This window comes from Nicotiana attenuata, chromosome 10 (genome assembly GCF_001879085.1).
Source record: "Nicotiana attenuata strain UT chromosome 10, NIATTr2, whole genome shotgun sequence".
In the NCBI taxonomy this organism is placed as follows: Eukaryota; Viridiplantae; Streptophyta; class Magnoliopsida; order Solanales; family Solanaceae; genus Nicotiana; species Nicotiana attenuata.
In genome coordinates, this window is record NC_031998.1 from 16,123,977 (window position 1) to 16,141,684 (window position 17,708).

General features: G+C 38.0%; 1 protein-coding gene across 2 annotated transcripts in view; it reads left to right on the top strand.

Annotated features, from left to right (window-relative positions):
• Positions 253 to 17,708, top strand: part of LOC109233854 (patatin-17-like) — a 21,213-nt gene continuing 3,757 nt past the window's right edge. The window contains exons 1-3 of one of the 2 annotated variants that reach the window (XM_019399704.1): positions 253 to 507; positions 876 to 1,057; positions 1,274 to 1,454. In XM_019399704.1, the coding sequence (XP_019255249.1) occupies positions 340 to 507; positions 876 to 1,057; positions 1,274 to 1,454 (531 nt within the window). In that variant the 5' untranslated portion in view covers positions 253 to 339. The remainder of the gene's footprint in view (positions 508 to 875; positions 1,058 to 1,273; positions 1,455 to 17,708) is intronic. The other variant, XM_019399705.1, reaches the window with a different exon arrangement.

The window sequence follows — 17,708 nt, forward strand, 5'->3', positions numbered from 1 at the left end:
ATCAGGGGAGCATGTGTTCACATGGGAACCCCTTAGATACGCATGTGAATATGGCATGTGCTAATTCTTTCTATTTGCAATTTTATAATAATAAAGACTAACTTTTAATCGAAAAGACAGTCATCAGTCTTCTTCATGTTTGTCATCAATCATCTTCATGTTTGTCATCAGTCATCTTCATGTTTGTCAAAAGACATTAAAAAAAACTCTAACCTCTTAATACTTGAGCTACAGTGGTCCACGTTTGATGCTCAACGCACCAAGAAAATCACAATACTTGAGCTATTAATTGTTATTTGCAACTTTTGTAGTCCAAAAAAGATACTCTAATTATCTGAAATGGCAACTACTGGATCTTTTTTTATTTTATTTTTTTTGGTACTAGCAACTACTCGATCAACATCCTCTGTCGCGGGAGAAATGGTGACTGTTCTTAGCATTGATGGAGGTGGCATTAAAGGCATCATCCCTGCTACTGTTCTTTCTTTTCTGGAAAGCCAACTCCAGGTATACTGTAAACATATTATTCATGGCTTCTTACTGTTGTTCCTTATCGTTTTTCTTTTCATTATTTCTGTTTATGTTTTTTTGAGCCGAGAGCCTATTAAAAAAAGCTCTTTTATCTTTATAAAATAGGAATAAGATTTACATACACACTATTCTGCTCAAACCTATTATGTGAGATTACACGGTGTATGTTGTTCTTGTTAACTCTCCTATATATAAAAGGAATTAAAACAAAGATCTCTTGCGTAGTTGAAAATAAAATAATGTGAGATATAAAAGAATTTAAAGCTGAAAAGGAATTATCAAAAAAAAAAAAAAAAAATCTTGTATAGATGTGTCTAATTAATGAATGGTTGTTTTTGAGTCAGGAATTAGACAATGATGAAGATGCAAGACTTGCAGATTACTTCGATGTGATTGCAGGAACAAGTACAGGTGGCATATTGACCTCTATGATAAGTGCTACAAATAAAAAGGGTCGTCCCTTCTCAGCTGCCAAAGATATTTTATCCTTTTACTTCGAGCATGGCCCTAAGATTTTTTCACCTCGGTACATATAGTTTTTATATATTTAATAATTGTATTCTATGTTTAGCTTTTTATACAAAAATGGAGTATAAAACTTACCATTAAATCACCTAAAAGTATAAAGATAAGAATTCATTGTTCAAAAGATCATTTAACTATCCAAAATTACTGGCAAAAAAAATTATACGGATATGCAAAAGGTTGTATGTTTAATTTATAGAATAGTATAATAAAACAGATTTGGTTTCAATTGGAGGGCTTGGTCTCCCATTTTGGCCCCCAAATATGATGGAAAATATCTTCACAAGGTTCTGCAAGAGAAGTTGGGGGAGACTCGTTTGCATCAGACTTTAACAAATGTTGTCATTCCAACCTTTGACATGAAGAAATTTCAGCCAACAATATTCACTAAGTCGGAGGTAAGTCTTCCATAAATCATATCATCTAGTTTTTATTTATTTATTTTATGGATATATTGTTGGGACCAAAATACTTTAAGATGAATATTATCATCTTTTACCCAAGAACTATTATATCAAATCATCGAGAAATCGAAATTAGTTGCGGAAGCTACCTGAATCCATGAGAACGACTGGAATTTTTCGGTCTAGCAATTAGTAGTCTTCCAAACCAAGATGTATGAATTGCACATATGGCGTCTCTCCCTTTTCCAACGATGAGATATTAGAAATGAACATTACGTATGATTTGGGGACCATAACCCTATTGTATATCACCTTATGAGCTCAAAAATATTTGCTATCATAAATCAAAATACCTCCAAACAATCTCATCCATCAATCATGCCAATATTGGACCAAGACGGCTTTTGTTGCATTTATCACAACTAAATCTTCCTTGATCACGAATACCAACATAGCCAAATGACATAGATCAAGTATGGATGTGTATCATGAAAATTACATGCAATGTGATACAAGTATGCCTAATTCCAACAGTTACACAACAAAAAAAAGTCAAAGTGAAAAATAAACTGAATATTTTATATCTGCAGAAAGAACCTCATACATCCTTAAACTGAAACCATTACATGAAACCTTAAACTGAAAGCCAAATTGTGTTTGTAAGGAATATTTAAACGGTTATAAAATCCCATTGAAACTGAATATTCTTAAATGACATGACACTCATATGAGCAGTGTGCCCGTGAAAGACCTTGGGTGGTAGTCTCTTAGTAAGTGGATCCACTACTATGGAGTTTGTACCAATATATTCTACAGAGACCTAATCACCCCGAGCTCTTTCTTTAACAATGTCACGACTCAAATTTTACATATCGTGATGGCGTCAATTGCAATAGTAGGCAAGCCGACAATCACAATAAATCATGCATCGTTAAATCTGAAAACATAACAAGATAAGATTAAGAGTGAAACCTCATAAATACTAATAAGAAAATACCGTGACTTAATACAATATCCCCGAAAATCCAGGTGTCACTGAGTACATGAGCATCTAAATAAGAACATAGTCTGATTGCTAAAATGTCACGACTCAGAACTAACCCTGTCGTGATGGCGCCCAACGTGGTACTAGACAAGCCGGCACACTACCAAAACCAATCAATATTTCCATTTTTAAGACAAAACCAAAGTTATTTAACAATAACCTGCATAAGGAGTTTAAATCAAAACAACAGTGCGGAAAGAAACCCCGACATCGGGATGTCACTAGTCATGAGCATCTACTACAACCGTCTGACAACATCAAGGCTAACATAGCCTGGAAATAACTGAATACAACTAAGGGAGGGTAAGGAGGGAGAAAAGCATGGCTGCGATCGCCAGGTAGCTACCTTACTAACTCCAATGAACCTGCCACTGAGTAATCAATACCCGCTACCGGGTTCAGAAATACCTGGATCTGCACACAAGGTGCAGGGAGTAATGTGAGTACGCCAACTCAGTAAGTAATAAAAGTAAATAGAGACTGAGCAGTAGTGACGAGCAATAAAACATATACAATTCATATCATGAAATATCAGTAAAATACAACAGGCTTTGAAAATCAGGGTTTTGATTCAACTCTGCTCATTTAAATCCAATTCCAGTAAAACCATTTAAAACATCTTTCAACTATTTTTTAACAAAGTGATGAAACAGTGAGTAAAAAAATTATGAAAACATAAACAGCCCCTCGGGCAAAACTCACTCGTATACAGCCCATCGGGCAACATAAATCAAGAACAACCCCTCGACTAACATCACTCGTGAACATCCCCTCGGGAAAACATGAATCATAAACAGCCCCTCGGGAAAACCTCACAGTCACTCATATACAGCCCCTCGGGCATTACCTCACAATCGCTTGTAAACAGCCCCTCGGGCACACAATACATCATGTAACTCACTCAGGGTACCCGCGTTCACTGGGGGTGTACAGACTTCGGAGGGGCTCCTACAGCCCAAGCACTATAACAAGCCACCTTGTGGCATAAATCAATCAGGCCCTCCGCCTCATAACAAGCCACCTCGTGGCATAAATCAATCAGGCCCTCCGCCTCATAACAATCATGAATCAATAACAACATGCTACGGCGTGCAGCCCGATCCCATAATATCCTCACAATACAGGCCTTCGGCCTCACTCAGTCAGAAACCTCTCAAGCCACTCGTGCTATCAGTAAAACAGGGTGCTCAGCCCAAAATATCATTTTATGCATCAAAACGGAGTAATAAAGACTGAGTTATGAAATCAATAAACACAGCATGACTGAGTATAAATCTTAAATCAAAAACAGTGAGAGGATAATAAGAAAAATCCCCTAAGGGTCCAAACAGCTCTGGCACGAGGCCTAAATGTGGCATTCAGCCCAATTTATAGGAAATTCTTTCCAAAACACATAAGTATCATATAATTTAAGTCAAATACGCCACTTTATAGTTGCTATGGGACGGACCAACTCACAATCCCCAACGGTGCACGCCCACACGCCCGTCACCTAGCATGTGCGTCACCTCAAAGTAGTAAAACAATGTGAAATCCGGGGTTTCATACCCTTAGGACTAGATTTACAATCATTACTTACCTCAAACCAGTCAAAAACTCTACACCGCGATGCTCTTTCCCCTCGACTCGGCCTCCAATCGCTCCGAATCTATTCACAACCATAACAATACCATCAATATACGCTAATGGAATGAATTCCACAAGAAAAACAATCAAATTAGGCACAAATCCTGAAATTCACTCAAACCCGACACGGGCCACATCTCGAAATCCGATAAAAATTACAAAACTCGAAAGCCCATTCACTCATGAGTCCATACATATGAAATTTATCAGAATCTGACCTCATTGGTCACACAAATCCTCAAAAATCCACTCTCCAATTTCAAGCCCTAAATTCCCAATTTTCTAGCTCAACTTCTCAATTAGATGATGAATAAAATCATAGATTCATGAAATTTAAACCATTATAGGTTAGAATCACTTGCCCCCAACGTTGCTCCTTCAAATCCCTTGAAAATCGCCTCTCCCCCGAGTTCCTCAAGCCCAAAATCGAAAAATGGAGAACAAAACCTCGAGCTGGGGTTTTCTGCCCAGCAAATCCGCACTTGCGGTCACATTTCCGCTGCTGCGGCACCGCACCTGCGAAATTTCCCTCGCAGGTGCGGAACTCACTTGATGCACCATATCCGCATCTGCGGCCCCTAAATCACACCTGCGACCTCGCAGATGCGGCCAGTCCTTCGCAGTTGCAGTCCAGCCTTGGCCTTCTATTTTGCATCTATGGTCCTCCTTGCGCACCTGCGGTTCCCACTCCACAGGTGCAGAAACATCTGAAGCAGCAGCTCCAGCTACATTATTCCTCATCCAAACTCTCCGTTAACCATCCGATATCATCCCGAGGCCCTCGCGACCTCAACCAATAATACCAACACGTCATATACCAACATACGAACATATTCGAATATTCGGAATACTCGAAACAACATCAAAACACCAAATCACCATCGGATTCAAGCCTAAGAACTTCTAAATCTCCATATTCTACAAACGGTGCCGAAACCTACCAATCCTCGTCTGAATAACCTGAAATTTTGCACACACATCACAATTGACACCACTGACCTATTCCAACTTCCGAAATTCCATTCCGACCCCGATAACAAAATTTCCACTGCCGACCGAGAAAAGCCAAATTTTCAATTTCGCCAGTTCAAGCCTAATTCTACCACGGACCTCCAAATCACATTCCGGACGCGCTCCCCAGTCCAAAATCACCTAACGGAGCTAACCAAATCATAAAAATTCAAATCCGAGATCGAATACTAAGAAGTCAAAGCTTGGTCAAATCTTTCAAATTTAAAGCTTCAAGCTTAGAATCATTCTTCCATAACTGTTCCGACTAACCTGAAAACCAAAATCGATGATTTACATAAGTCATAATACATCATACGAGGCTAGTCATGCCCGAGAACTGGTGAGTGAAGTGAAAATGCTCAAAACGACCAGTCGGGTCGTTACATAAAAACACTGTCTAGAAAGATAGAACAGTACAAGTAAATGAAAAGAAGGAGAGTCAAGGTCTACCGACGCCAAGGCAGCTACCTCGATAGTCTCAAATAGATAAATCTACAAAAGCTAGCAGTCGTCGTACCCGGAAGTACCTAGATCTGTACATGAAGTGCAGAGTGTAGTATGAGTACAACCGACCCAATATACTCAATAAGTAACAAGACTAACCTTGGTCTGAAAGTAGTGACGATCTTAATAGGTACAGTTGAAATACATAATTTAACAGCACAAAAATGTAGACATGCTTTAAGTTCAACAGTTTAAGCGCAAAACAGATAAAATATGCCAAGTGTGACTGAAATGAGAAATGATACATCTCTATATCTATATGTCAATTATGCATGCCAACTATAATGCAACGTAGTGATAAAAATCATATGCATAATCTCGGAGTATCCGTTCGCCCAATCCTCCCATTCACTCAATCCTCACAGTCACTTAGTCTTCCCAATCGCTCAGACTCGTGCTCGACGCTCGCACTCGCACTTAGTAGTTACCTGCTCTCACTACTGGTAAGTCAGACTCCAGTGGGATGGATCCTGCCCAAGCGCTAAAATAAGACAATTATGGCATGAATCAATAAAACCTGCTGCAGCGTGCTGCCCGATCCCATATACATCCTCAAAATCGGGTCCTCGGCCTCACTCAGTCATCAATCTCTCCAGTCTCTCGGGCTCATGAATATCATGAAAATCAGCCCAAACAGTGATGATATGATGTATCAATATATGGCAATAGAGACTAAGATATGATATGCAAAAGATAGATGTAACTGAGTACATAATTGCAGATTAAGCAAGTAATTCAACAACAACGCGACCTCTATGGGTCCCAATAGTACCAGATATAGCCTAAGCATGCTTTCTAACATGAATCAGAACTCAATTTCCCTAATACATGGAGAACATACGAATAATAACAGGAATATTTGACTACACAGTTCCACGAAATTAATCGAGTCACAATTTCTATGGTGCACGCCCACACGCCCGTCATCTAGCATGTATGTTACCTCAATACCAACTACATAACACGTAATTCAGAGATTCATACCCTCAGAATCAAGTTTAGGAGTGTTACTTACCTCAAACCGCGCAAATCTCTACTCCAACAAGCCCTTGCCTCGCGAATCTTCATGCGAATGACTCGAATCTAGCCACAAACAACTCGATACAATCAACACAAGCTATAGAAATCAATTCCATATTATAAAGCTAAGTTCTTAAGCAAAAGTCAAAAAGTCAATTCAAAAAGTCAACCCCGAACCCACATCTCGAAATCTGACAAAATTATAAAATTCGAACACCCATTCAACTACGACTCCAACCATACCAAAATTACCCAAATCCGATCACAACTCGACCTTCAAATATGCAAATTAAAGCCTATGAAGTTTCCCCAATTTTTTCCAATCCAAAACACTAATTAAATGATAAAAACAAGGCAAAATAGCCTCATAGACACTTGTACTTATTCGTGTTTGTCATCTCGGTCCGTGTACTCAACGTTTCATCCAGACACTTATAGTTGTTCTAAATCAATATTTAAAATCCCTTTGATCGTTGACTGGGTCTATGTGGCAGCTTGACAGCTGAACTAGACAAAATACGTATATTTCAAGCGTATATGGAACGTGAGTATAATTATTTAAACCAGAAAATAATTAAAATGATAAAAAAATAAAGAAAGGAATGAAGAAGACAAAAATTTAAATACAAGGAAAAGTCAATGAATTCTTTCTCTTTACATTTTTCCCACCTCCCCCTTCCTCATTTTTCTCTCCCCTCCTCCCTTCTTCCACTTATTACCTCTCCCCCATTTTAACCCAAAACCCAACTTCAATACAGCCGTTTCCACTACCTCTCATCCACCACAAATGCTCCTCGTCGGCCCACATTCAAAAACATCCCCAAATTAGTAACAACTTACGAAGAAAGTTCTTTTTTAAATCCCCCATTTACTCCCTCCCCTCCCCCTCCCCCCAAGCTTCTGAAGACGAGTTTTTGCGAGGAAAAAATTACAAAAAGTACAAAAATATCTCCGATGAGCCATTTTGCGGTAGAGGAATCTTAAAAAAATTATGGTGAGTTTCCAGTGATATGGTTTTTAGGAGTCGTTTCAGATCGATTCTTTTTTGTGGTTAATTGGTGGTGCTATGATGGAGTATTGGATGTAAAAAAGCTTTTTAGGTGAAGGGTGATCGGAGAGGAATTGCAGGCATTGGTGGGAAATTTTTAAGAGTTGAGTTGAAAAAGAAAAAGAAAAATGAAGAGTAAAAAAGTGATTACCGATGGAAAACAATAGTTAGATAAATTCTTTCTCTCGTTGTTTGTATCATAACATTGTAATGTTACTCAATGGGCTGTTTTGAAGGTGGTGGTAAATATGTGATGAACTATAGAGAATAAATATGCTGAGTGAGGAGGAAGGTGATGAAGGGGAAGATGGAAAAAAAAAATATAATTTTTAAATAATATTAAAAAATAAATTAAATAATAAAGAAAATATGATGTGGATTCTGATGTGGCTTCCACATCAGGGCGTTTGAAGAACAGATGCGGTCAGAGGGTTTATAATATTGATTCGGAATAATTATAAGTATCTGGATGAAACTTCATTGAGTACAAGGACCGAGATGACAAACACAAATAAGTACAAGTGTCTATTAGGTTATTCTGCCTAAAAACAATGATAGATTCATGTAATTTAACCAAATTCGAGTTAGAATCACTTACCCCAATCACTCCTTTGAAAATCCCTCCGAGAATCGCCTCAATCAGAGCTCCCAAAATCAAATTATGAAATAACTCAAACCCTCATTTTTTATATTTTAGAGTCTTCCCATATGCCCCTCTTCGCGATCACAAGAAATGCTTCGCGATCGCGAAGCATAAATTCTTAGCCTGCCAAAAACTACCCTCCACGAATGTGAATATCCCATGCAAACACGATCCATAAAACTCCCAGACCTACGCGATCGTGAACCTCTTCAAGCGATCGCGAAGAACAATTCGCGTGAACCCCAATCTCCTCATTTCCTTCTTCGCGGAGGCGACCCCCTTCACGCGTTCACGATGCACTTAAATCCAAGCTCCGTGATTGCATAGAACAAAATCCCCAACTGCCCAAAGTACTTTTCGCAATCGCGATCCTCCTCTCGTGATAGGATACAAGAAAACCAGGACCAGCAAAAATCAACAGTCTTCAAGTTCTGATATGCGCCGAACATGGTCTGAATCACACCCGAGGCCTTCAGGACCTCAACCAAATATACAAACAAGTCCGGAAACATCATACGAACTCGCTCGAAGCATCAAATCACATCAAAAAACACGAAAACCATGAATCGTGCATCGATTCAAGCCTAATGAACTTATGAACTTCTAACTTTTGAAACTAATGCCGAAACATACCAATCTAATTCCGATTGACCTCAAATTTTGCACACAAGTCATAAGTGATAAAACATACCTATTCCAACTTTTGGAACAAAAAGCTTAACCCGTAACCACAAAGTCAACTCCCGATCAAACTTCTCAACTCTCCAAATTTCTAATTTTCCAATTTTCGCCATTTCAAGTCAAAATTACCTGCGAACCTCCAAGTCAATATCCGGACACACTCCTAATTCCAAAATCACCATACGGAGCTGTTGGAATCATCGAAACTCCATTTCGGAGTCATTTACACATAAGTCAATATTCGGTCAACTCTTTCAACTTATGCTTCCAACCTTAGTACTAAGTGCCCTAATCCATTCTGAAACATCCCCGGAATTGAACCAACCACCCCAGCATGTCATATCAACAAACGAGCATAAAATATACTCTAAATGGGGAAACGGGGCTACAACACTCAAAACGACCGACCGAGTCGTTACAAACAACCAGGAACTTTATGTCAATTTGCTTTGACTTTACCGAACTCTTATTTTTATTGGAATATAAGACAGGTAGCTTATTGTCACAAAATAACTTAAGTGTCATTTCAACTTTATCCATAGTTTTGCAGTCAGTGACAAAATTCTGCAGTCATATTTCATAATCAGATGCTACATAACATGTTATAAATTAACTGCCATGGTGAAAATAGCTATGAGTGTTCGTTTAACAGTCTTCCATATATAGCTCAACAACCGAGTATGTCATATTATAACAGTATCTAGTGAAGTCGCTATCATGATATCTGATTATCTTTAGCTTTTTTGACTTCCTTTATGTGAGCAAAAAATATTTGTTCTCAGTAGATATCTTTTGAACATTTAAGTTGCTTTCAAAAGATAAGTTTATAAATTATTTAAATATCTGTCCAACATCCCTAAATTAAAAGAAATATTCAGACACATATAAAGCTGATCATACATCTGACAATAAAAAATATATACTTACTCCCACTAAACTTGTGGGATACACAATAAGTTACAAGATTTATCTCGAAACTAAGAGAGACAATAACTTGATGAAATTAGTAATACTATTAATGAGACAATTTCTTAAGTCCATAGATGATTTTCTTTATTGAAAATTATTCTTGAGGTTATAGAGTTTGTTCTTTGGGAACTACTTCTTGAAGGACAAGTTAAATGATATTGTCTTTGATCCAATTTGCTTCTTGAATAATGCCAGGCATAAAAAGTTGTTCCTGAGCATTGATAATAACAATTAGAGGAATATCAATATGTTCCTCTTTAAAAACAAATTCATTATCTCTCCCCCCCCCTCCCCGCAAACTCAACATCCTCAAAGAACCTTACATTATTGGAAAAAGTAGTCTTAGTAGTGGGATAAAAATTCCTAAAAATTAAGGGGATATAAAATATTATTGGACATAAGTCTCTTAATTGTCCTTTAGAGTTATGATCTAATCTCTCGTGTCATAAAAAAGTTTTCTACTGGATGGTTAATTTACCCTTATCACCATTTATGTTAACATGCAAGGTTTATTGAATGAAGTAATTATATTAAGTATAGATTATTGTAACCTCATAATGAATTGGGACCAACCAATTTTAAATAACGATAAAAACTAAGTTTTTCCTTTTTAAATAAATAAAAATAACCAAACTTCTCTAATGCTGAAATAGAAATCAAATTCCATATAAACAACGGTGCAACATATGTCTCGCTCAAATTCAAATGAAATCGGTTCTTAGCAGTAATCTAAAAGTTCGAATTGCTTCGACTTTCACTGACTTGTCCTCGCCATCGCAGATATATCTTTCACCATCATTATGCTTTCGATAGTTCAAGTAACCCTTCTTAGACATAGTTATATGATTTGTTATCCTGGAATCTATCCGCCATTTGTGTCTTGGTACCGATGTTAAATTAACCTTAGAACAAACAAAATTAAGAGGTGTACTTTTCTTTGCACGCCATGCGTGATAGTTGGTACAATCCTTCTTCTTATGACCTACAGATCTACAAAAGGAAAAACCATATGTAGTTTGTTCGTGATATTGTTTCTTTTGAGTTATTGTATCCGTAGTATCCTTATTCTTTCTCTTCTTGTCCTTAGGCACATCATCCATGTGAGCACTTTCTATCTTTTCCTGCTTTAGTCTATTCTCTTCCTGAAGATGAGCTCATTTGGAGACCAAGTCTCTTTCAGACAATTATAGCTCACCTTAAACTGGCTAAATAGTGGTTGAAGGGATATCAAAACCAAATGCACAAGCAAGTCCTTAGAGAGGTCCAACTTAAGTGCTTTAAACTTAGAAGCATCATGAGACATTTTCATGATGTACTCCCTAATGTTACATTTGCCTTGATACCTCATCGAAATCATACTTGTCAAGAGTGAACCAATCTCAGCCTTTCACTCTTGAAAAATACTTTTTTAATTTCAGCCATAAATTCCTTAGTCGTCTTAACCTTGTCGGACATAGTGCCTCGGAATGTTTCTGGCATGGCTTTCTTGGTGATCTTTATACACGTTATTTGATCTCTCCCACCTTTCTGTCACGCCTCAAACCTGAAGAGGCGTGGCTGGCACCCGGTGCCATACTCGGCCGAGCGTACCACTCTGTAACTGTAAACTCTAGAGGGGTAACCTTCAACTTAGGCCGATAAGGTCATATTCTGAATCATCTGAAAATAACGCCTCTCTCATCTATGGGGTAAACATACCCAAATGCTGATATATAAAACTATGCAGGCCGACGAAGCCACCATGAACATCTACTGATATACAAAGTATACAAGATTCGTCTACAAGCCTCTAGAGATAACTGAACTGTACCATGGTCGGGATAGGGCTTCGACCTACCCATCAAACATGTATATATAAAATAGACTCCAAGGTCTAGAACTGGTAACTCTGAGGAAGTGGAGCTTACCAATCAAGCTGATGGTTTACTCTATCTGCTGGGAGGGTTTGTCCAACTGTCAATGAGGACCCACAGGCATGAAATGCAGCATCCCTGGCAAATGGGACGTCAGTACAAAATAATGTACCGAGAATGTAAGGCAACAGAATAACTGAAAGTTGAAACTGAATTGATAATATAATAACTGAAAGTAACTGGGAGTCAAAGATAATCTGAAGATATGCTTACCTGCTGATACTGACTCAATGCTCTCAATATAGTAAGTAAAATAGTTGTCCGGCCTTATAAGGCTCGGTATGTGTAACTGCTCTGCCATGGTAGGCTCGCTCATAGGCGCTCGACCATACTAGGCTCTGTATCTCGTCCATTCTAGGCTCACTCATAGGCGCTCGGCCATAGTAGGCTCGATATATAACTCAGCATGTGATCAGAGGTTGCCCAATAGGGGCCTGCACATCGATTATAGCTCGATAGTGGTGAAAATACTGTAATACTATATATATATAGACTCTCTGCTCTTTTGGCTGACAGAAGACAAAACTAAACTGAATATGAAGTCCCTATAAGGGAGCATGCTATAACTTATGGGACTAGTAAAATGTACATATATTCAGGAATATGAACTTCTCTTTATGCCTCGTTATCAAATGTATGTAGTTACGGAATCATCCCAAAATCAAGGAAAGGTTTATCCTTAACATACCTTAACTCCGTTGATTCCTTAATACCTTCCAAGAAATTCTTCAAACAACTCAACTCAATCTACCACAACATAAGGAGATTCAAAATCAGTGTTGAGTAAAGGCTAAATGTGCAACTTAAACTAGTAGCTCGTTGTCACGACCCAAAACTAACCATGTCGTGATGGCACCTATCGTGGTACTAGGCGAGCCGACACACTACCAGAACAAAATGATATTATCAATTTTTAAGCAAATTCCAAGCTACTTAACATAAAACCTTCATAAGGAGTTCAAATCAAAACAAAAGTGCGGAGAAGAAAAGCCCGACATCGGGTGACACTAGTCATGAGCATCTACTATAATGTATCTGATAATATCATGACCAACATAGTCTGGAAAGTAACTAAATACATCTAAAGGAATATAAGAGGGAGGAAAGCAGGGGTGCGATCGGCAGCTACCTTGCTAACTCCGATGGATCTACAACTGATCAATCAACACTCGCTACCAAGTCTAGAAACGTCTGGATCTGCACACAAGGTGCAGAGAGTAACGTGAGTATGCCAACTCAATAAGTAACCAAAGTAAATAAAGGCTGAGCAGTAGTGACGAGCAATAAAGCATGTAAAGTTCATATCATGAAATCCCAGTAAAAATACAACAAGCTTTAAAAGCAGAGTTTGAATCAAATCATTTCGTTTAAACTCGGTTCCAGTAAAATCATTTGAAGATATTTTTCAACAGTTTTGAAACAGAGTCTCAATGCAACAGTGAGTAAAATGATGGAATCATAAAAAGCCCCTCGAGTAAAAAATCACTCATGTACAACCCCTCGGGCAAACCCCACAGTAACTCGTATACTGCCCCTCAAGCATACCTCACCATCACTCAGTAGGTACCTGTGCTCACTGGGGGAGTGCAGACTCTGGAGGGCCTCCTTCAGCCCAAGCGCTATAACAAGCCACCTCATGTCATAAATCAATCAGGCCCTCGGCCTCACTGAATCTTGAATCAGTAAAACATGTTGTGGCGTGCATCCCGATCCCATAAATATCCTCACAAATCAGGCCCTCCACCTCACTTAATCATGTTTCAGTAAAACATGTTGCGGCGTGCAGCTCGATCCCATAAATATCCTCACAAATCAGTACCTCGGCCTCACTCAGTCATAAAACCTCTCAAGCCACTAAGGTTCTCACTAAAAACAGGTTACTCAGCCCAAAACAACATTTATATGCATCAAAATAGAGTAATAAAGACTGAGTTATGAAATCAGTAAGTATAATATGAATGAGTATAGATTTTGCATTCAAAAACAGTGAGAGGATAGTAACAAAAAGGCCCCTAAGGGTCCAAACAGCTCTGGCACAAGGCCCAAACATGGCATTTAGCCCAATTTACAGAAACTCTTTCTAAAACACATAAGTATCATATAGTTTCAACCAAATACGCAACTTATAGTTGCTACAGGACGGATCAAGTCACAATCCCCAACAGATCACGCCCACACGCCCGTCACCTAGTAAGTGCGACACCTCAAAATAGTAAAACGATATGAAATCCGGAGTTTCGTACCCTCAGGACTAGATTTACAATCGTTACTTACCTCAAACAAGCCGATTCCAATACCGAGCAAGCCAAGCGATGCTCCAAAAAAGCTATCTCGCGCGTTCTGACCTCCGAACGTCTCGAAACTAACCCAAAATAACTCAAATACATCAAACAGTGCTAAAGCAACCAATCCCAATCGAAAAAGGTCGAATCTATAATCAAAAGCCCAAAATCAGCCAAAAAACCCAACCCGAGCTCGCATGAACCCGACAAAACTCACAAAATCAGACAAACCATTCAATTATGATTCCAACCATACTAGTTTCATCCGACTCCGACTCCGACTCGATGTTCAAAACTTAAAAATTCACTTTATGAAAGTTAGGCAAAACCCCCCAAATTTCACTTTGAAATCATCAATCAAATGCCAAAAATGAAGATGGATTCATGAAATATAACCAAAACCAAGTAGAGAACACTTACTCCAATCCATATGGTGAAAATCACCTACAAAATCGTGTAAATCCGAGCTCCCCAACGACCAAATGAACAAACCCTTATTTTATATATTTTTTTGCCACCTATTCTGCCTCGCTTCTCGTGCCAAATGATCCTGATACTCACTTTTGATGCCTCTAGTAGATTCCTTGTGAAATTTCAGTCAATTTAGACTCTTGAATAATCCCATTTGACCTTATATTGAAGGAGATATGTTGGTTTCAATATTTGAAAATGTGCAGATTTTTAATACGAATTCAGTGGCAATTTTGTAATTAATATGAAAAATCTGGCAACCCCATTCTTAGTAAAATGACCATAAAATCCTCATACGATGTCCAAATTCGACAATTCTTTTTGGTATGGCTTCTTAATTAGGATACGAATCTAATGCTTCAGTAAAAACAGAAATCGGAGCTTATTTGCTTAATATAGTACCATTTATGCTTGAAAAACAACGTCGAAACACAAAAAACGAGCGCAACACAACCCAAACCTATCCAAAACTCATTCGAGCCCCTCGGGACCCTGTTCGAACATACCAAAAATTCCCTTATCATAATACGAACCTACTTGAGGCCGCAAAATACATATAACAACATCGAAACGACAAATCACACCTCAATTCGAAATAAATGAACTTGAAACTTCAAACTTCCACAACCGATGCCGAAACCTATCAAATCACGTCCGATTGACCTTAAATTTTGCACAAAAGTCACATTTGACATTATGGACCTGCTCCAACTTACGAAAAAGGAATCCGACCCCGATATCAAAAAGTCCACTCCCGGTCAAACTATCCAAAATTCCAACTTTCGCTATTTCGAGCCAAATTCTACTACGGACCTCCAAATCGCAATCCGGATGCGCTTCTATGTCCAACATCTCCCAACGGAGCTAATGGAACCATCAGAAATCCAATTCGAGGTCAAATTCTAAAAAGTCAAAACTTGGTCAAACCTTTCAAATTTATACCTTCTAATTGAGAATCATTCTTCCAAATTATTTTCGAATAACCTGAAAACCAAAATTGATGATTCACATAAGTCATAATACTTCATACGGAGCTACTCATGCCCTCAAACAACCGTGTGAAGTGCAATTGCTCAAAACGACCAGTCGGGTCGTTACACTCGTTTACGTAAATTTGGGCAAGATCTCCCCTGTAACAAGTCCCTCCTCCAATACCATATACCAACAACAACAAGAACACAACAATAACAACATGTATGACTCATTTTCCAACCTTATCTCTATCACAATATAACACAAAACAGTCCACACACCTTAATCACTTCATACATAAAACAACAACCAAAGTATTGTCAAACAACCTAAAAATGTAACGACGAAAGACCAGCCCACCATTCCATCAGTATGTGGTGTTTCTCCACGAATTTTTTCATCCAAAACTCCATAAAACATCAGCACAAGAGGCCAACACGAGTGGACTAAAAACGGTCAATTAAAAGTGAAATAAATCGAACTCACGGCTTCCGATCACCGTCCCGTGAGTTCTAGCGATTAGGAAATGAATTTATCAATATTCCTTGATATTTAAAAGCTTACAGAAAGTAGGTGTTTTCTTAACTACAAAGAAAAAGAGAGGCGATATAGCGATACTTACGTCGTAGGGATCGTTCTAATGTTATCGCTTCTTGATTTCGTACCCGGAATGTTAATCTTCTTGGAAACCCTTGTAGAGAGCTTAAGGGTAAGTTTTTTGGGGGTTCTCTAGTCGTGCTCTATGAAAAAAATGAAGATAAAGAGGATTTAAAACCTATATATATCAACTTTTAAAAAGTCAAAGAGGTGCTAGCTTGGCACTCGCATTGACCCTTCTTCCGATGCTTATATCTTTTTATCCTGATGTCGTATGAATGAATGGTTAAGATCATTAGTTTAGATCGTTAGAAACTACATTCCATGACCTTCAATTTGGTATATAATATTTCCCAAAAAGACCTCATATAACACACGAAATGTATTGCTCAAAAAGCTTTAGTGACACACCTACTTGTCACCTATGCAGTCTGCGCAGTCTCGTGAAACTGCAAATATCTCTCTATTCCTATATCATATCGATGAACGGTTTAATGAGTTAGAAACTAGACTTGTAGATCTTCAATTTGGTAGGTAGATCATCCCCTAATTCAAATTGTATTGGGAAAAAAGATCAGCTACATTTGACCTAAATTTCAGCATATTTATGAACGTAACTTGTGATGATCTTTGCCAACTTTTGTAACACAATTCACTTGACTTCAAAAACATAACACATGACTATCATTAGACAAAAATAACTCATAACATAACCTCCTTATCATTTTGAGAACCCTAGTCGCACCCCAAAACTATATGTTATAACATTCCCAACCTCTCGACTTTCGACGAAACTTATTTTCTTCAATTGGTTTAGATTCTAAGCCTTCCAACGCTCTTGGTACTTGCAGTCCATGATCTTAAATATTTGTAACCTCCAAGTTAACATGATTAACTTACTTTATGTACTTTAAAAGGTGATCTCATTTCAGAGCTTACATCAATTGACTTACGACGTACTCTCACATACGAAACTATAGGGTGTAACACTTTCCATCTCACTCTTTTCATTAGAGGTACTCATATCGGTGAGAGGTGGTAGAGAATCAACACTTAACGCAAGATCGAGATTTCCGAGATATATTGAGATTCTCTTGCCAAGACTTGAAGTTTGTGTCATTTAACATAGGAATGGAATTGATGTTGGCAGAAATATTTGCAGGAGTACTTTCAGCTGAATCAAAGAACAATAAATAAAAAATAAGCTCACATATACTTGAACCGAAATAAAAATTTCATTTGAATAAAGGTAAACTCCATCTCAAGGTACAGGACACTCCATTAATATTTCATTCTTGGACAATATATTAACTTTTAAGTGGTATCTTGATGTAAAACACTGATAATAAAGAATATGTCGAATATTAAATCTTTCTTTAGGCCGATTTCTTATTCACACATAAAAATAAATAATTATCACATGTTTATTACCACGAGATGCACATGTAAACATTGATGTTTCTTTG